Here is a 20,518-nt window from a genome sequence, read left to right as displayed (position 1 = left end):
CGTCGGGCTCTGTGTTCTCAAGCCGTTTTGGGGGTCTTTATTTATTCCCTGTAAATTCTATTTGGCATGTAACATTTATTAAAATGTTCATGCTTACAGGGAATGAATAGATTCAGAGCCCTGACGCCAAACTATGCTTCTTATATGCTTCTTATATGCTCAATAAATATATATTCTAATCTAATCCAAGAGTTGTCTGACTGAAATGAGGCGGAGCTAGTTCAGGCAGGCAACTCAAGGGAGCGCGCCATCCCGATCAGGTGACCAGTCACATGCACTCTTCTCCTGATCTGGATGGTTATTTAAGCTTCTCTGCCTACCTGCTCATTCTGGCTGCGCTGTTGTACTGCTGCTGTTGGGCTGCTGCTGTTGGGCTGCTGTCATATCCTGCCGTATCTGCTGCCGTCGCTTAACTGCTGTATGCTGCTGTCCATGAATATTCTTAATCCCACCGCCTTCCCGGCATCCACCTGTAGGCTCTCCCCACAGATCCCCATGGGGGTCTTTATTCATTCCCTGTAAATTCTATTTGGCATGTAACATTTATTAAAATGTGCATGCTTACAGGGAATGAATAGATTCAGACGCCAAACTATCCTTCATATATGCTTCTTATATGCTTCATATATATATATATGCTCAAATATGCTCAATAAATATATAATCTAATCCAGGAGTTGTCTGACTGAACTAGGTTTATAACCTATTGGCGGTAGAGTATGTTTGTAATGTTAGTATAATAAAATCATCAAAGACACGGGTCTGAGTTGTGTCCGCTAACTCTGTTGCTCCAATACCCTTTACAAGGGGAGATCTAATTAGTTGCATTAATTGTGTGACTGGCTAGATAATTGTACATGCATTGTGAAACACTTTTGTACTTTTGAAAACTTTTGCTTGTAACTGAGTATTTCTACATTGTGTGTCTATGCAGTGTGAGCAGTAGTGCCATATCATGCCTTCCTACACCGTGACAGTGGTCACAGGCAGCCAGTCGGGTGCAGGCACTCAGAACCCCGTCTACATCACCCTGGTGGGCACGGAGGGCTGCAGTGACAGAACACAGCTGGGCATGCCTCTGAAAGACTTCAATAGGGGGGCCGTAAGTTGGCACGTTTATGTTATGGAAGTGTTATGATGTACAGTATGTCTCTTGCAGTGGTGTAAAGTAACTAAGTACATTTACTCAAGTACTGTACTTAAGTGGAATTTTGATGTACTTTTACCTTACTCGAGTATTTCAATTGTCTATACTTTTACTTCTACTCAACTATATCTCAGAGGCAAATATTGTACTTTTACTCCACTACAATTATTTGAAAACTTTATTTACTAGTTAGTTACTTTGCAGATATAAATATATTACATTATAAAACATACATTAACCACTTTAGCCCTATTTTATTCTTAGGCTATTTGAAAATAGCCGATCTACAAGCACTGAGCTTGTAGATCTGCTATGTTCAAACATTTGAGTACTTTAAGTACATTTTGATACCAATACTTTTCTACTTTTACTCAAGTCCTTTTTGAATTCCCGACTTTTACTTGTTACGGCGTACTTCTACGTTGCAGTATTGATACTTTTACTTGAGTAAAACATTTGAGTACTTTTTCCACCACTGGTCTCTTGCACCGTTCTTGTTTATTTTATTTGGATCCCCATTAGCTACTTCAATAGCAACAGCTATACTCTTCCTGGGGTCCACACACAAAGAAAATACATTGCATAACATATTACAGTATCAAACAGTTAAAAACGTAAACCGCCTAGAACAGTTTTACCTATTGAGAAAATTACACTGACACTGCAAGGATGCTTAAAATCTTTAAAATATATATTTCTTTACCCTGGAATTTTCTCTTTTATAGTTTGGGATCAAATGTCTACATGCAGTACCTTGGAATGTTTTTTTCAGTTGAGCAGAACTGACCGTAACCTCAAAGGCAACACTGATGAAACAACACTGCTTGTGTAACTAACGTTGGTTAAATGCTAGTATAGATTTACTACAGGGAATACGGGACAACAACAAAATACACTGACACCACTGTGGGTGGAAAAATCATCAAACTGTATAAAATAAGCACATTCCACTGCCCTCTGGAATGTGCAGTTCAAGTCTGAACAGCATAAAAAACACTAAGCATGTGACTCCCTGACACGGAAGCCTGATCTATTCTTCATCGTATGATCGTGCCGCCAGTCAGTGCCGCCCAGTCAACCAGTCAGTCAACCAGGCAACCAGTCAGTCAACCAGGCAACCAGTCAGTCAGCAGTGGTGGAAAGTAACTCATTACATTTACTCAAGTATTGTACTTAAGTACAATTTTGAGGTACTTTTACTTTACTGGAGTCTGTCCAATTTCAGTACTTTTACTCCACAACATCTCAGAGGCAAATATTGTACTTTTACTCCACCACACTTAATTGAAAACTTTAGTTACAAGTTACTTTTCAGATATAAATTATACAATTTTAAAACTTACATTAACCACTTCAGCCATATTTTATACATGGGCTATTTGAAAATAGACTATCTATAAGCTCACAACGCGTTGCATCGCGAAGCTTTGAGCTTGTAGATCTGCTATTTTCAAACATTTTATTACTTTACTTTTGGTGCTTTAAGTACATTTTGATACCAATACTTTTGTACTTTTACTCAAGTAAATTTTGAATTCCGGACTTTTACTTGTAACAGAGTATTTCTTACAATACAGTATTGATACTTTTACTAAAACCGTGGAATTTTTTACCACGGTTTTCTTACCTTTTCTATGATATCTTAGGATGAATGGTACAGTAGAAAAATGTCATAACTCCATCCCGGGTCCGCCACAGCTTAAAACGTGCGCCAATAGGCCTTGCGTTAGATCGTGTATTTTTTTTTATTTTTTAGAGAGAACTTGACAGTGGAAAAAAAAATGGTTGCATAGTGTTCTGTCACTATGAACGTCAGAGAAAAAATGTACTTTTTCCACCACTGTCAGCCAGCCAGCCACATCAACTACAACAAACAAAGTAAATCTAAGTTCTAACGCGACGTGTGTCTTTATGTACTGTGTGGCCATTGGCTGTATACGCGCAGGTGGGCTTGTACGACGTGAGCGTAGGGGAGGACCTGGGCGACGTGGAGATGGTGCGGCTCGAGAAGAAGAAGATGCTCTTGGTGCAGTACGGCTGGTACTGCAGGTACATCGCGGTGAAGACCCCGGCCGGGGAATACCTGGAGTTCCCCTGCTTCCGCTGGCTGGTGGGCGACATGGAAGTGCAGCTCCGGGACGGGCGAGGTGCGTCGTTTAGCCCAGTGGGTCGTTCCTGGGACCCCCGGGGGTCATTTTAAAGGGACCCCCCCCCCCCCCATGACTTTTTTTCTATCGATTAGTCACCCCATAGAGACTTGAATGAATCGTGTTTTTTTTTTTTTTTTTTTTTTTTTTGCATTCCTAAGCCAATAATTCGATGACCGGCAGCGGTTCCGGTAGGAGACACTGAGTTTCCTTGTCTCCTACTGGTCCACTGATCATCAAATTATTGGCTTAGGAATGCAACAAAAACAAAAAAGTATCCATGAATTCAAGTCTCCATGAGGTGACGAATCGATAGGAAAAAATATTTTTTTGGGGTGAACTATCCCTTTAACCACTTAATCTATTTTTGTTGGCTATTTAAAAAATAGCAGATCTACAAGCTCACAGCCGTCACTTCGTGCCGCGCTGCGAATTTGTACATCTGCTATTTTTGAACATTTTATGAAAAATATCGAAGATATTTGGAACATTTTGAATGTTCTTGAATTTCATTCAATTTTCTGGGGGTCCCCGGCCAAAATACATATCAATTTGGGGGTCCATGACATGAGAACCACTGGTTTAGTCATCATCACCTCTGCCTACATGACTGTCTGCCTTGTCTGTTGTAGAGGCAGATAGTATGTCGGTCTGACCGCTGTATCGGCCATTATTAGACTTTTTTTTTATTAAATCGTTATCGGCAATTATGCAGCTGATTTGTCCAGATTTTCAATGCTATTATAGGTTTAAAATTTCGCAAGTTTTCAAACAATTGCAGATCTACAAGCTGTAGGTCTGCTGTATTTGAAACCTTTTGAGTAACTTCACTTCACATTTTCTGAAATAGAAACTTTAATCAAATCAATGTTTATTTTTGTTTAAATTGATTATAAAATGTTGCAATTCTCACAAAATATGGGTCAAAATATCATTAGGACTCTCTCCAAAACCGGACATTGGTAGGGCTCTAGTCTCTGCCTACATGACAGTATGTCTGCATGTCTTTTTGATCCATATCTCCTCCACTAGTCTGACTTGTTTGTTATCTGTTTTTTTTTAGCACGTTTGCCAAAAGACGACAAGACAACGCAGGTCAAACAGCACCGATGCAAGGAGCTCGAATGGAGGCGAAAAGTGTACAGGTAAGATCCACGTTTACTTCACAGAGAAGTTGAATCACTGAAACGACACCTTCAATTTCCATACAGCACATTTGAGATGTTGTATCCTGCTGCTTGGGGCGACCAATGCAGCAGCAACAATGTTGTACATTTTGTGCTAAACATTGTAACTAAAGTGTTGAGTCTAGTAGATAAGTGGTTCTCAACCTGTGGGTCGGGACACCCAGGGGGGTCCCTACATGTTTTTTTTGGGGGGGTCCCCAAAGACAATTTAAAGACTTATAAGACCTTTTTAATACTTTAAAAATTAAGCATAGCGTTAGTTCATGCAGGACACGGAAGTATTGCACGCCTCAGCTGTCAGTCAGCTGATGTGAACATCAGCTTTCCCCATTCACAGCTCTGCTGGTCATTACGTCACACATTCATACTCCAATCACAGCTGCTTGTTTGCTGCCTGATTCAAATACTTATGATTATCATTTATATTTGCTAATTCAAACTAATATCTCAATGTATTACTTATTGTTTGATATTGTATCCCTATGGGGGTTTTGCTTAGCATGCTGCTTGGACAAAATTCAGGGAATATCTCCAAGAGCGGAGCCTTTAACGCCAAGCTTAACTGTTCCATTTGTTGCAATAAATCTACTGTTCCTGACTGAAACTGGTCAAACATTGGCCAAATTGTCAAATAATATAACATAAGAAAGAGGCATCAACAATTGTGAAAATAGCCGATCTACAAAATCGCAACGCCTCGCCACCCGAGGCGTTGTGAGCTTGTAGATCTGCTATTTTCACAATATGTATCTGTGGGAACAGAGTCAAACTAAATGTAATGCCTCAACTCCTACAATTCCAAGTGCTTGTGGTGGGGGTTCCCCAGTAAAAAATATGATTATTTTGGGGGGTCGCAGCCTGAAAAGGTTGAGAGCCACTGGTGTAGTGAACATTGTGACTAAAGTGTGGACTCTACTTTAGATGGAGTGAGTGGCAGCCAGGCTTTCCCATGAACATCGATGCTAAGACGTACAGTGAGCTTCCCCAGGACGTCCAGTTCGACAACGACAAAGAAGTGGACTTCACACAGAACTACGGCAGAGCGTACGTACTGCCTGTACCTACTGTCTGTAGTTGACACCATCTTGAAGGAGCTCTTTGCCCATTTTCAAACTTCTCTTCATATAAGTGGTCCTTGCTATTGTTCATTATAAGATGGTGCCATTTCTGTCTATTCACTCGCTCAGTGTCTCATTGGTAGGCTGTGGACAAGTTCAGAAACCTGCCTAGCCAATGACATCATTAATGGGGATTACGAGCTAACTGAAACTACAGCCTCTCTTTCTGAAAAGTTAGCATGCTGAAAAAGAGGCCATTGTTCTTGCATTAAAAAAAAGTGAAACATTTCCTTTGAAATTACCTACCAATTATGTCAGGTTTCTGAACTGTCCACAGCCCCCCTCTGAGACGGAGTGATTAGACAGAAATTATTAAACTTTCATGTCAAGGACCCCCAACATTATATGCATTTGGTCGCAAGCATGGGTTAGTAATTCGTATTGAACAAGTGTGTCATGTTTTAATGAGACCAAATACTATCCCTTTTCACCCGGGGCCAAAAGAAATGTTGCCGGATTTGCTTGTAGATTTTTCTAACCCCCATACACCCAGCTACACATCATAGGAGGCTTTCAACACCATGTCCCTGAATATTGCTGGCACCACAATTTGCAAAATGGGGGTTCCCACACCATTCTCGCCCTGTGCACACCATTTACGCAAGAGGACTTCAGTGTGCACAAAATAGCCCTGTGCTGCAATTTCCCTGTCTTCCGCAGGAGACACAGAGCATTCACAGAGGGATCAAACTTTTGTTCTTGAACTAAGTCGTCCTGGAAATGGACTTTTACCTTGAACACACCCTTTTCCAGGGCTCATAGTGTGCTTTACCATGCAAGTCTGTAAAACCTAATAGTCCACATGTTCAGACACCTCTGTTTTCAACCCTTCTGAATAAAGGCTGCGATACAGGAACCTGTGTAACCACAGTAGGTGATGGAGCCTCAGCCCACAATTTATCAACCGCAAGATCAATACCCAGGATTATACCCCTTCCACAGGCAACTCAGGGCGCACACCCACCACCTCCCCAGCAACCAAACCACAGACTAATATCACTCTATGCACGGGTACTGGAATGATTTTAATCTCCATAACTCGCATTGAAATAAAATCACCCATGTCTGATATTGAGGAGAGATGGAATTACGGCTTGACGGATGTATGTTTATAATGCGCCTGTATCGCTCAAGATCTTCACTGCAACTGCCTTTCCACCAGGCAGAGACGCATAATCCTCTGAAATGCTTACTGAATAAAGTTTATTCAGTATGCATTTCAGAGGATTGAGTCTCTGGCTGCCCCTGTTATGCCTTAAAGTAAGGCTGTTTATTCAATAAACCCAGGGCCGTGTTAATGTCAGAATGCGCCCTAGGCAACGGACATATTCCCCCCCCCCCCCCCCCCCCCAGGGCACATGCATGCACGACCCGCGCTTTGTGGGCGTTTTTTGTTACTTTATTTCGGTTGTAGGGTTAGGGTTAGGTTAGGCTTATGTTATTTAATTAAATTTTTTTCATGGGTGCATTTTTCGTTGTCCCAGTTGCTGCGAAACTGTGCACACCCACTCCCTGGATGCCAATTCAGAACCTCTGCCCCACGTTTTTCACATGGGCCTGTTATAGCGCCACCAGGAGGCTGATTTGTGCAAAACCTATTTTTTCCCATTACTCCTACAGCTTTCAACCAAACGTCATCCAAATCGGTACACAGTATCTCTATAGTCATGTGATCAACCCGGATCTGTCCGATTTCCCATATTCCATCCTCATTGGCTAAGGTTGGCTTCCAAAGTTTGCAGGATTGGTCCGTTTTGAACAAACTGCCTCAAATAACGAACGCAGCTTATTTTATTTCCATAAAATTGCACATGCACATTCCCACTAGGCCGAGGAAGAAATGCCACTTGAACATTTTCAAATCAGCCTCATGGTGGCGCTATAACAGGCCGATTTTCATTTTTAACTATAACTGCACGGATCTGCGTGAAACTTTGCAAGCATTGTCCCTAGAGGTAAAGGAAAAACCTTTGCCATGCATTTTTCACATCTGCCTTTTAGAGCGCCACCAGGAGGCTGACTTTTGGAAAACTACTTTTTTGCTATTACTCCTTCACATTCTGTCCAAAAATCACGCAAATCGGTACACAGTATCTCTATAGTCATGTGTTCAAGATGGAAGTGTCCGATATTTCATATTCCATTGTAATTGGCCAACATTGGCTTCCAAAGTTTGCTGGATAGGTCCGTTTGAACAAAATGCCTCAAATCATGAACGTGCGATTTCTGTGAAATTTTGCACATTTCCACTAGAACGAGGAAGAAATGCCACCCTTTTCACATTGGCCTGTTATAGCGCCACCAGCAGGTCTAATTTAGCTAAACACATTTTTGGAACAAAATGCCTCAAATCATGAATGCAGTGTCCGATTGCCATGCAAGGCTTAAGAAGAAATGGCACCCTTTTCACATTGCCTTATTATAGCGCCACCAGGAGGCCACAATAACCTACCTGACCTGGCGGAGACCTGTGCTCCACTATATATTTTTTGACCTTTTCACACCTACTGTATGACAGGAGATGCATATTAATATTTTAAAAATAAACAAAAGAGGGCAATAAGCCAGCTCTCGGTTAGTCAGATTTTGTGTTAGTGAGGCAAATGCATTTATAAAGGACATAAAGGGCATAAAGAGACATTGAGTGTGGACATAAAGGGCTTTTTCCTCTTTTATGCTTTGGTTTTTAGTTTGTCCGCATCCTATGGCTGACTGAGCCACCAGAATATACAGTATTACTATATTTTAACCACTTGGAAGTTGGAACCTGGCCTCCCTATTTTGGGCAGGCGAAAACGTTGGGGGAATTTTGAAAAAGGCAAAAGTAGCAGGACTACAAGCTCACTTTTTGATTGATGATGATGATGACGATTATGATGGTGGTGGTATCATTCTTCTTCTACAGAATAAGGAACCTGACCGTGAATAAGTTCTGGGAGATGTTCCAGTCCTCCTGGAGCGACTTTGATGACTTTAAATCGATCTTTCTCAGAATCGAAAACACCATCCTAGGTCAGTCTCACATCACTATGCATAAGGCATTTCTGGTCACATTCTGGTGTCGACAATGTACGCAAACAAATACTAATCATTCTCACATTTGAATAGGTATTTAGCTAAAGTTATAGATTTATACACTTCATTTATATGTTGCATACAGTTTGTAGTTTAGGCATTTAGCAGATCTATGCTCTTAGAGCCTCTTACCCAGACCGACTTACAAGTGCACGATCACAATAAGCAGAGTAAACGTAAGCTCTATCAATGGACAACAAGTTAAATAGTGACATAAGTGGAGTGCAGAGAAAACGATGTACTGTAGTGCCTCAAATAAACTAGAATACCAGGTAAACAATGAACCTAGCAACTGTCTAAACAACATGGCTGTCTAATTAACATTCTTAATGGTGCTTTTCTTTTGTTAAAATGTGTTATGTTTGTAATCATTGATAAAGATGATTCAGATTCTGCTATCATGTTTGTTCATAACAGGGGTCTCCCCATATCTTCAGTAAACAGAAGATAGATTTTCAGATCGGGGATACCAATTCCATCCAATCAGGAGATGGAACTGATGCAGGATAAAGTGAAATTGGAAATTATGAAATAAATAAATTAGAAGATTAAATTGGAACGGGAATGCTATAAATTGAAGCTGAGAAATCTGACCTCTATCCTGATGAAATTGGTGTCCCACCTGAAAATGAATTTTCTGTTAGAGCTATAAAGAGACAGGGAGACTCCCGTTACTGACACTCTATAGCAATGAGTATCTATCTTCATGTTTTAACAAAACAATATCACTTAGAACATGATTTGATTTGATTTTTTCTTTATTAAAGTGTCATGCTTCCAAAGGAAGCCCAGCCCATATGGACTTACAGGACACTAGCATTTCATTTGACAAACGATGAACCGACATAATAATTCAAAAACAATAACAACAAACTAAAACACTCAAGCTTCCTGCCCATGGCAGATTACAAAAATACAACTTAAAATACAACATTGGGCCTGTTACCTCACATCTTAACAGAGGACCGGACAAGAACCTATTTGAAGAGATGAGATTTTCTTCTACTCCAGGCACTAGAAACAAAATGTACCGTCTTAAATACCTCATAATTAAACAACCACTCCAACTTCTGGCCATCATCTTGCCAGAATAGATCAGGTTCTTTGTTTTTGCATTACATCAAATAAAGCAACCCTCAAATCGTCATACGAGTACAATAAAACATAACATTTTCGACATCTTTCAGGTCACATACATTGCATATCCTATTCTCTTCTGGCACAGCTGAGAACCGACCTACCTCAATAGCAAGAGGCAGGATACCAGCTCTCAGCTGAGCACACAATGACCGCTGGTTTCTGGTTAAAAAGGATTTGACATAGGACTCAGTACCAAAACACTGCTTAATCTGGACATGTGATCTAAGTTTTGGCTTAGACCATATGTCGTTTGACCATTTCTCTTTGTAATTACAAAATATTTTATTTTATTACAGGTTAATGTTACAACGAAGCATATTATGAAACATAAGCCAAATCTGCCTCTCTGAGAATTGAAAAAACTTCCTTTATCCAGGGGTCATTGTGAGCCTTAGCCCAGTTGAAGACCTTTTTTGTTAGCCTACCCTCTGGCAGATTAATGAGACGGTTCCACAACCGTATCACTTCTCCCTTTTGCCTAATCTCCATCGGTTCCCAACCCATATCTCCCTGGATTGCAAGAGAAGGGGCAAATGCATGTACCCCAAGGAAACGCCTTATGGCTCTATTCTGGATAGAATTGACTTTTTTGACATCCTTAAAACCCCAAACACCAGCTGCATAAACAAGAATAGGACAAAGGCATGCATCATAGAGCTGTGAGTATGTGGAATAACCAATATCTTTACAGAATTTCATTTTACTAATAATTGACCCAACAGCTCTACCTGCAGAGTCTGCCAAAATTCCAATTCCAAAATCATAAGACATAAATTCATCTAGCATAAAGCCCAAGTACTTATATGCATCAGTATAGTCCAGCGCCAGGGTACCAAATGAGAAAATCTGAGAAGATCTTACTGTACTTTTTTTTTTCTTTTTCTAAAGTGCATGATCTGAGTTTTACTCTGGTTGATCATAAGCCTCCATTTTGAGCACCAGACTTGAACAATATTCAGCATCTTCTGTAGATTATCTCCAGACTCTGCCAGAAGGACTGTCATCCGCATAAAGTAAACAGTTTACAACAATATCATCCAAGATTACCCCTAAACCTGAGTTTTTGATCTCCTGGACTAGATCATTAACAAAAATAGCGAATAAAGAGGGAGATAAAATATCTCCCTGCTTCACTCCAAATGGTGTTGAAAACCAACCAGTAGTAAAATCATTCACTTGAACAGATGCTACAGGAACCTGATATAATGCTTTAATAGCTTTGTAAAATCTACCATCAACACCACTCTGGAGTAGTTTAAAGAACAGCAAATCTCTATTAACCCAATCAAAAGCCTTCTGAAAGTCTATAAAACATGCATAAGTAGATTTTCCCTCTTCAATTCTTTCTCTAATCACAGTGGTTACAGTATAGATGTGATCAATACAGGCCCTGTGCTTCCTGAATCCATTCTGCTCATCAGCCAGTGCATCAGATACCTCCAAATAATAAGAGAGCCTGCTGTTCAGGATACTTGAATATAGTTTGTAAACCGTACTCATGAGGCTAATGCCCCTATAATTTAAAGGGACCCTTGGGTTATTCTTAGCTGATTTAGGAATCGGTTTAATGATAGACTTATACCAAAGGGAAGGGATAATATATTTGAAACATGTCTGAAATAAACAAAACTGGTAATATATTGGGAGCCTTAAGAACTTCATTATAAAGGCCCTCTATTCCAGCCGCTTTTCCATTCTTTGCATTATCAATGCATCAGAACATCTGATAAAGTAGTTGATTGTCATGGTATCAAGTGTATCAGTATGTGCTTAAATGACAAGTCCGGACTGAAATAACATATTGCCTTTTTTCCCTACTTATATTGATCCCAAATGACTGCCCATGGGGTCTATTTGCAGAATTGCCCCTGTTTTCCAGTTTACACAACAGGCCCCATAGCGTAGAGCAGAGCCATAAGCATATCGCTACTTATGCTATTTGTTTTTATGAATCGTACTGTGGCGGCTCGTGTGGGACAACCAAGGCATGGATGCGTGTGTAATGACAACTAATAACAGATTCATGAGGAACTTCACTTTTGACTGCAATTTTGCAAATAGTAGGAACAAAAGGCTATGTTATTTTAGTCCGGACTTGTCCTTAAATGCAGATGAGAGTGATTCAACACATGTGTGTACTGGGTCAAGCATGAGATGTCGGTCTTATAATCATATAATCATCATGACAGAGTATATGATGGAACACTGGAAGGAGGACTTCATCTTTGGCTACCAGTTCCTGAATGGCGTCAACCCAGTGATCATCCGGAAATGCCTCAAACTCCCAGACAAGTTCCCCGTCACCCATGAGATGGTGGCTACCCGTCTGGAGAGGGACATGACACTGGAGCAGGAGATAGAGGTACTGTGTAGACCTCACTCTCACTCTGACACACGCATGTGTGTGTGTGTGTGTATATATATATTATATATATATATTTTTTTACCATACCGCTCTATTACAAAAATAGACTAGTGGAAATGTCTTGGACCCAGAAATGTGGTTTTCTATGAACTTGTATTGATGAAATGTAATCTATAGGCCTAGTGTATGATATTCAACGTTGAGTGTTGAGAAATTAGCGTAATTAACCATTTATTTTCCAATAGGACAGAGTGGGGTTTACTTTGGGTGTTTTTGAATTTCAATTTGAGCATTTTTCAGACTCGGGTAACTATCAGAATACATGGACTTTTGGAGGTACAGCACATATGTGCAAGCGCACTCACTCTCTCTCTCTCACACACACTCACGTTATCCTGTGTTTCCAGGCAGGCAACATGTACATAGCAGACTATGAGGCGCTAGAAGGCATCAGTACCAACTGCACAGACCCCAGAACCCAGCAGTACCTGGCAGCGCCCATCTGTCTGCTGTACAGGAACGCTCACAACAAGATCATGCCTCTGGCCATACAGGTGGGTATCATGGAACATCACTGCAGTGGTGGAAAAAGTACTGAAATGTTATACTTAAGTAAAAGTACCAATACTGCAAAATAGAAATACTCAGTTACAAGTAAAAGTCCAGAATTCTAAATTTACTTGAGTAAAAGTACAAAAGTATTGGCATCAAAATTTAAAATACATAAAAGTAAAAGTACTAAAACATTTGAAAATAGCAGATCTACAAGCTCACAACGCGTCGCGATGTGACGCGTTGTGAGCTTGTAGATCTGCTATTTTCAAATGGCCTACAGTAGGTATAAAATAGGGCTAAGTGGTTAATGTATGTTTTATAATAGCATGATTTATGTCTGAAAAGGAACTAGTAACTAAAGTTTTCAAATAATTGTAGTAGAGTAAAAGTCCAATATTTGCCTCTGAAATGTAGTAGAGTAAAAGTATTGGAAATTGGTAATCAAGTAAAGTACAAATACTTCAGAAATGTACTTAAGTACAGTACTTAGATAAATGTACTTAGTTACTTTCCATCACTGGAAACTACTCTGCTGTGTAAAGTCATGGAAAACCATGAACTAGCAGTTGGCTGAGCGTTCCAAGGTGGGCTCAGACTAAGGGATAATAGAAATTAAAAAAAACTTAATCAATTTGGAAATCAGGTTGTATCACACACTAAAGGGTAACTGTATAAGATCCTCTTACGGTTCTGATATGTCTGTGAAGGCGATATGTTTATGGATGTTGTATTCAGTGCAGACTGAATTGGGAAAAGCTGCCTTTTGCTTTATTGCTCCAGCCTCTTGGAAGGATCTACAGCTCACACTAAAGATACATTCTCCTATAATATAGTGGTTATTGATTGATTTAAATTTGTATTCGGCAAAATAATGTAAAACAACACGGTTACATTTATAATGTGTCTAAAAGGTCCGACCAAAAAAGTCCTTGCGGACTTGTTTCCGTTGGGGTTATAGGATTATATTATTAATCGTGTGAAGGGGAGAAAAAAAGTGTATTTTAAATTGTATTGTATCTCAGCACTGTAAATGAGGGCAACCCCAAAGGTTTGTTTGTATGAATGAATCGATCAAGCGTGTCCCTCTTTCCTCTGCCCCCAGTTGGGACAGACTCCAGGGGAGGACAGTCCCATCTTCCTGCCCAGTGACGATGAGTGTGACTGGCTGCTGGCCAAGATCTGGGTTCGTTCTGCAGACTACCACGTCCACCAGACCAACACACACCTGCTGAGGACCCACCTCATGTCTGAGGTGTTTGCTGTTGCCATGTTCAGGCAGCTGCCTGCTGTCCACCCCGTTTTCAAGGTAATCAGAAGTGGAAAGTAACTACTAAGTACATTTACTCAAGTACAGTACTTAACCCATAAAGACTTGAGGCCGATTGTACAAATGCCTTCTAAATCAGTAGTTTTCACACTTTCCAGATTTTCAAAAATGGCAGATGTACAAGCTTACAGCGTGGCACAAAGTGGCGCTCTGTGAGCCTGTATCTCCTATTTTTGAATTGCCAACGCTAACATCTAAAACAGGGCTACTCAACTTAAGATGGCTCAGGGGCCACTCAGAAAAATACCAAAAGTCCAAGGGCTGCAAGCTAAAAATGTCGGTCCTATTTTGGATTTTTTGATTTTGTAACACACTACACATTGTTATAAGAAAATGTACATTTTGACATCATATTCTTTTCACTGTAGCTGTTTATTTTGTGTGTATATCCAGTGGCATCAGTTCAGCAAAAGCTAAGGTATGGCAAGGTTAGGGTTGCCAACTCCCAGAGATTGAATTAAGGGACACCTATCCTGGGTGCGCGGCAAAGCCGCGCGGCCGAAAAAAAATGGGGGTCAAACCCCCCCCAAAAAACGAAATGCATAGAAAACTATGCATTATACCTGTAACAATTGACGCACCTGTATATGTCTGTGTGTTTGTTTTTGAAAAAAAATTAAGCAACCCATATATTTGAACGGAAATGTATTTATCCTGTTCTTAAAAAAAATATATAATCTTTTGGTTTGACCATGAGGGGCCGCAGAGACGCTGCGTTGGGGCCGCATGCGGGCCGCGGGTTGAGTAGCGCTGATCTAAAATGACACAGATGCTTTCCCGGTTTTAACCATTTTAGTGAAGTTTACATTACTTGATTGTCTGTTTTTCAATACTTTATTAGTTCTACTAAATCTCAAAGGCAAATATTGTACTTTTTACTCTACTATATAAAAAAAACATGAGTTACAAGTTTGTAGGTTTAGTATTATTAGAAATCATACATTAACTTGAGCCCTATTTTTGCCTGCAGGACTTGTAACAGATAGAAATCATACATTAACTTGAGCCCTATTTTTTACTGCAGGACTTGTAACAGATATCTACTGCTACTTTTACTTACCGTAAATAAATAATTGTAGTGCTGCTTCCACCACTGCACTTGGATTAATATTATTCTACACATAGATATTTGTTTGGTTGGTTTATTTGCTGATTGATTAATTGCTTTCTTCTAGTTACTTATCCCACACAGTCGTTATTCCATCGCCATCAACACCAAGGCCAGAGATCAGCTCATCTGTGAGGGTGGCATCTTTGACAAGGTGAGAGAGAGAGAGAGACATAATGGCCCTCATTTATCTAAGTGTTGTAGACCAATTAATGGGCATACGCTGAGATCACCGCGCTTGTCTGCATTTATCATTCTATAGTGACTTTGACTTGACCGCTCAGATCTCACGGCTGGTCTGAGGATGTGTAGACTTTGTCTACACCCATTTGTTGCGTCGTAGACGTGCGGAGCAGCATTGCCTGACCATCATTCAGCCCTGAAGCCTTTGTTAATGTCAGTTGATAATTTGTAGCCTCACCAGTGGTGGCAGGGCTCTAAGGAAAGGTGAAAATCATATCTGGAATACTGTAGACTGAACCAATGAAAAGTATTAACAAGAGCTTGTGACTGAACCAATGAAAAGTATTAACAAGAGCTTGTGACTATAAATCATAACTCCAGCCATAGGAACACAGCCCCCCCCCCCCCTTCGTGCCGCGCTATGAGCTTGAAGATCTGCTATATTTGAATATATATATATATATATATATATATATATATATATATATATATATATATATTATAATAATATTTTTAAAGCGAAAATTGTTTACTCAAATCTTTGCTTCTGGAGGTCCCTCTCACAAAACCTTTTCAGTTTGGGGGTACTTGAACCACTGTTGCACCTGGAAAAATACGATATCCTTTTCCATGTCCTCATCCATCCAGGCCAACGCTACAGGTGGAGGAGGTCACGTCCAGATGATCCAGAAGGCCATGAAGACGTTAACCTTCCGATCGCTGTGCTTCCCCGACGCCATCCGAGCCCGCGGCATGGACAACACCGAGGAGCTGCCCACCTACTTCTACAGAGACGACGGATACAAAGTGTGGGACGCCATTAAGAGGTGTGTTCATATTCACAGTTTAATAATTAAGGATGTACTCATCATTATTGTTATATTATTGGATTTTTTAAAATAATTATTCAGTATTTCATTGCTATTGGGGAAAACCTTTTTATGTCTAAAGCCGTTACTACAATATTTTCAAACCCCACAGACAGACTTAAAGGGATAGTTCACCCCCAAAATGACTTTTTTTCTATCAAGTGTTGGAGATTCAAGGCTATTTAACACATTGGGTGCCAGAGGTTTATTAAAATATTATACGTTGAGTGCCTGCATTTCTTCCATCCACTTGCGTTATACGTTTCGTGCTGAAGAAGCCCTGACGCGGAAGTGCATGTAAACAAAGCGTGCGTGCGAGACGGCGGAGGGTCCCGACTAACGCCTGGAACAATAATATTTCTAACGCGATCCTCCATTGCAGCGTGATCGCCGATCGAAAACGGCTCGTTTCCACCAGATTAAAAAGAAATGGAGATATTAAGCTTTTAGTCAAGGAGATAACATTGAAAACGCCGACCGGAAGGATTTTTGACATGGAGCCAGATCCAGCCTCTTCTTCTCAGAAACTCCTTGGGTGATGTCAAAGTTTCGTTTTAGCGCCCCACGTGGCCCACATGTATAAAAATAGAATTGGGTCAAAAACGGTCCGGACCGTTTTCGGCACTTCTTGTTTGGATCCTCAAAAACGGTCCGGACCGTTTTTGGCATTCAATGTGTTAAACAACAGACAAATTGTGCAGTGAGATAATTTGTTACCCTTTAGGATCACGCCATCTCCGCGCGTCCGTTGTATGGTGAAATTAAGAGCTGACAAGACTGTAAAATTAAGTGTATTTATTAATCAAGCAGTAAGTTAAAAGTAATACAGATTGAATATAGAAATGTAATGTAATTAACAGATCTCTGGGCTCACACACTAGCTTTCCTTATCAGCAACAAGTTGCATCGAGGTCAGTTCACGAAGTCTGAGCCCCACTAACATGTCCCTGGAGCCTTATTAATACATAGAATAATAATGGGTGGTTCTTCCAGTTGGGAGCGCCATCTCCTTGTCTGCCCCTTGCCATCTGGTTCCGCATTTCTCTGCAAGCCATCGGTAGGGAACTTCCAGCAACCTGCATCTTAAAGACTTAGAGAAGTACCAAGGAAAAGACACCACAAATGCAGACACTTGTACAGACAGATGACCCTCTCCTAACCCCAACGGCGGGGCCATTTGACATTTTAAAGTTGCTTAATCATATCCTGTTATTAGTTCTATATTTCTGTAAGTTAAGCCACTCTTACTATTTAAATCATATATGGGGCTTTCCACTGTCATTGTTCTGAGATAACCTTTTCATTAAATGGATTCAAGTGCATGACAATCATGAGCACATTTATTATATTTATCTTATTGATTTCATTTGTTGTTAATATATTCTTTTTAGTCTTTATTAGGACAGCAATGAAACAATAGTAATTAAAGCAATCACATATTCTTATTATAATACCAACTAGTAATAACTAAAGCTTTAAAAGGATATCAAATGCCATCAGAAGTAGTCACCCCATGGAGACTTGAATTCATGGTCTCCATGGGGGTGACTAATCGATAGAAAAACTTTTTTTTGGGGGTGAACTATCTCTTTAACCCCTTTCAATCTGGTGTTTTGTTTAGACAATATTGAAGTAAAAACTGGAATTTCTGAAAACTGTTTAACAGTTTAAAATCAATCTGCCCAGGAGACGCTAATCTTAACTCTTTCATATCATACCATTTCATATTTGAAATGTTGTATTCTTAAATTTTTAAAAGGAAGGTTATCATGTATTCATAGCATCATGCTATGGTTTTATCTTGCCGTTTTCTAACCCAACATATTGCAATCAGGTAAAGGGGGTTGCGTTCAGCATCGGCCTGTGATGCGTTGTAGAGCTTGTAGATCATCTAATTTGGCGAAGAGGTTTGACGTAGATGGGGGGGGGGGGGGGGGGGGGGGGGGGAGAGAGCTGACCAAGTACAGAGCCTAGTTATGTCTGAAAAATACATTATGTCTGAAAAATACATATTAATATTAACATGACTCCAACACTGATTGATGAAGCAAGATGAAGCTATCTATGGAAATCTATAAAACAAAGTTGAATCTGCAACACAATATTATACAATATGTTGTGGAGGTGGTCCCTGCTTAATTTTTCTCTTAGCTAAGGGGTTCTTGGCCTGAAAAACGTTGAAGACCCCTGTTCTAGAGTCTGTGAGAGAATGTGACATTAGTTTCTGTCCCTTGCAGCTTTGTGTCAGCTGTAGTGAATATTCTAGAGCAGTGGTTCCAAAACCTTTTAGGGACCCAAAACTAGTAAAAATTGCAGATCTACAAGCTCACAACGCGTTCCTTCGTGCCGCATTGTGAGCTTGTAGATTCGGTCAATTTCGACCCCTCTGTCACATGGTACTATTTTTTTTGTGTCATATATTTTGTGCGTGAGTAGGCTGCCGCGGCGTAGTGATTCTGGACACAAACATTAGTACCATGTGACGGAGGGGTCAAAATTGAACGAAACCTGCTCTATATGGTAGAAATGGGTCAACAATACAAATGATGCTAGTTTTTATTTATTTTTAATGAGCGGCCCCCACCAAATCTACTAATCTACCGGAACTACTTCATATTCATCAGAACCGGACCATAACTCTGACCACGGGACTCGGGCAATCAATTAATACCTTTGCAACCACTACATTAACGAAGTATTTCCTACAGAAAATACTAAAAAAATCTGAACTAACCCTTAAGTGATGAAAAGTAACTTTTTTAATCTTTTGAAATAATATATAAATTAGTTTTTTAATGCAAGACACAAAAAAGGTGATATTTACTCACAACCCATAAAAATTGGTTCGCGATCCAAACATGGGTCCCGACCCAGTGTTTGGGAAACAATGTTCCAGGGAATGTAACAGCAGTGTTTTGCCCCCTGCAGCTTCGTGTCAGCTGTGGTGAACATCTACTACTACAGTGATGAAACAGTAGTGGGAGACGAGGAGATACAAGCCTTCGTTAAAGACGTGTGCAGCTTTGGCATGCAGGACTTCGACTACTGTGGTGGGTTTTAATTTAAACAAATTGCATTCCCTTTTCAATGTGTCATCATTGATTTGTACTGTACAATGAGGACAGACAGAGGACAAATCCCCTCACACATTAAAAAGACAACCAGGGACTTAATTGTGTTTTCAATGAGTCTAACATGGTTAAAATTGAGTTAAGTTGAATGGGTTTATATAGGAGGGGGAGTGTGTCAAATGGATATCAAATATCTGAATGTTGAATCAAGCAACTTTTTTTTTTTTTAACCCATTAAAACCGGGAAAGCATCTCTGCCATTTTAGATTTTTGCGTTGGCAAGTCAGAAATAGCAGATAATACAAGCTCACTTGTGCATCTGCTATTTTCGAAAATTTAGGAAAAATCTTGAAAGTGTGAGAACTAGATTTAGAGGGTATTTGTATGGTCAAGGATTTGACCTTGACCTCAGTGTATGTGAATTGTCACGTGTTTTCAGCCGTTTTATTATTGACTAATAATTATGTATGTGTGTGCCGAAAATAGCCGATCTACAAGTTCACAACGCTGTGACGCGTTGTGAACTATTTTTGGAGTAACAGCCGCACACAACCAAGTCTATTTTTTTATTTGACAAAATTGTTAATATACTGTATATTTAGTCAAAGTTTTCTTCATTGCTTTTTTACTTAGTTTTTATTTGGTTTTTGTCACTGACAAAAGGTAGTCGATGAACATTTTTCGTCGTAGCTTGTCGACAAAATTAATATTGGTTTTGTGTCAACATTTGTAGCGTTCCCCAAGTCGCTTAAAAGCCGTGAGGAGCTGACAGAGTACCTGACGGTGGCCATCTTCACAGTCTCAGCGCAGCACGCAGCCGTCAACTCTGGACAGGTGGGTTCTTTACCACAGTGCTTCTCAAAGTGGAGTCCGGGGACCCCCCAGGGGTCCTTGAGGGGGTTCATGGGGTCCCCCCAGCCAAATTACTTACTACTGTCAGTACTTTATAATGTCAAAATTAGTTAACCACTTAAACCCTATATACATCGGGCGGCATTGGCTCAGGGGTAGAGTGGCCGGATGGGAACCGCGAGGGTCCCAGTTTGATCCCGGGCTCCCCCAGAGTTGGTGTCGAAGTGTCCTTGAGCAAGACGCTGAACCCCTAATTGCTCCCGATGAGCAGTTTTGTGCCTTGCATGGTTTCCTCCGCCATCGGTGGGTGAATGTAATGCAATATCTATGTAAAACGCTTTGGATAAAAGCGCTATATAAATGCACCATTTACC

The 20,518-nt window shown here is 40.3% G+C and overlaps 1 protein-coding gene across 1 annotated transcript in view; it reads left to right on the top strand.

Moving 5' to 3' along the window:
* Nucleotides 1-20,518, top strand: part of LOC308100678 (polyunsaturated fatty acid 5-lipoxygenase-like) — a gene marked incomplete at its 3' end in the record, with an annotated part of 97,893 nt that overhangs the window by 76,192 nt on the left and 1,183 nt on the right. The window contains exons 4-13 of the mRNA XM_080449744.1: nucleotides 4,358-4,439; nucleotides 5,403-5,525; nucleotides 8,505-8,611; nucleotides 12,004-12,176; nucleotides 12,587-12,733; nucleotides 13,837-14,040; nucleotides 15,237-15,323; nucleotides 16,001-16,179; nucleotides 19,150-19,271; nucleotides 20,026-20,126. Of these exons, the coding sequence (XP_080305870.1) occupies nucleotides 4,358-4,439; nucleotides 5,403-5,525; nucleotides 8,505-8,611; nucleotides 12,004-12,176; nucleotides 12,587-12,733; nucleotides 13,837-14,040; nucleotides 15,237-15,323; nucleotides 16,001-16,179; nucleotides 19,150-19,271; nucleotides 20,026-20,126 (1,325 nt within the window). The remainder of the gene's footprint in view (nucleotides 1-4,357; nucleotides 4,440-5,402; nucleotides 5,526-8,504; nucleotides 8,612-12,003; nucleotides 12,177-12,586; nucleotides 12,734-13,836; nucleotides 14,041-15,236; nucleotides 15,324-16,000; nucleotides 16,180-19,149; nucleotides 19,272-20,025; nucleotides 20,127-20,518) is intronic.

This window comes from Gymnoscopelus braueri, assembly GCF_963280865.1.
Source record: "Gymnoscopelus braueri genome assembly, chromosome: 14".
Lineage (NCBI taxonomy): Eukaryota > Metazoa > Chordata > Actinopteri > Myctophiformes > Myctophidae > Gymnoscopelus > Gymnoscopelus braueri.
The sequence above is the reverse complement of the archived record's forward strand: the minus strand, read 5'-3'. Positions and strand labels throughout refer to the sequence as shown.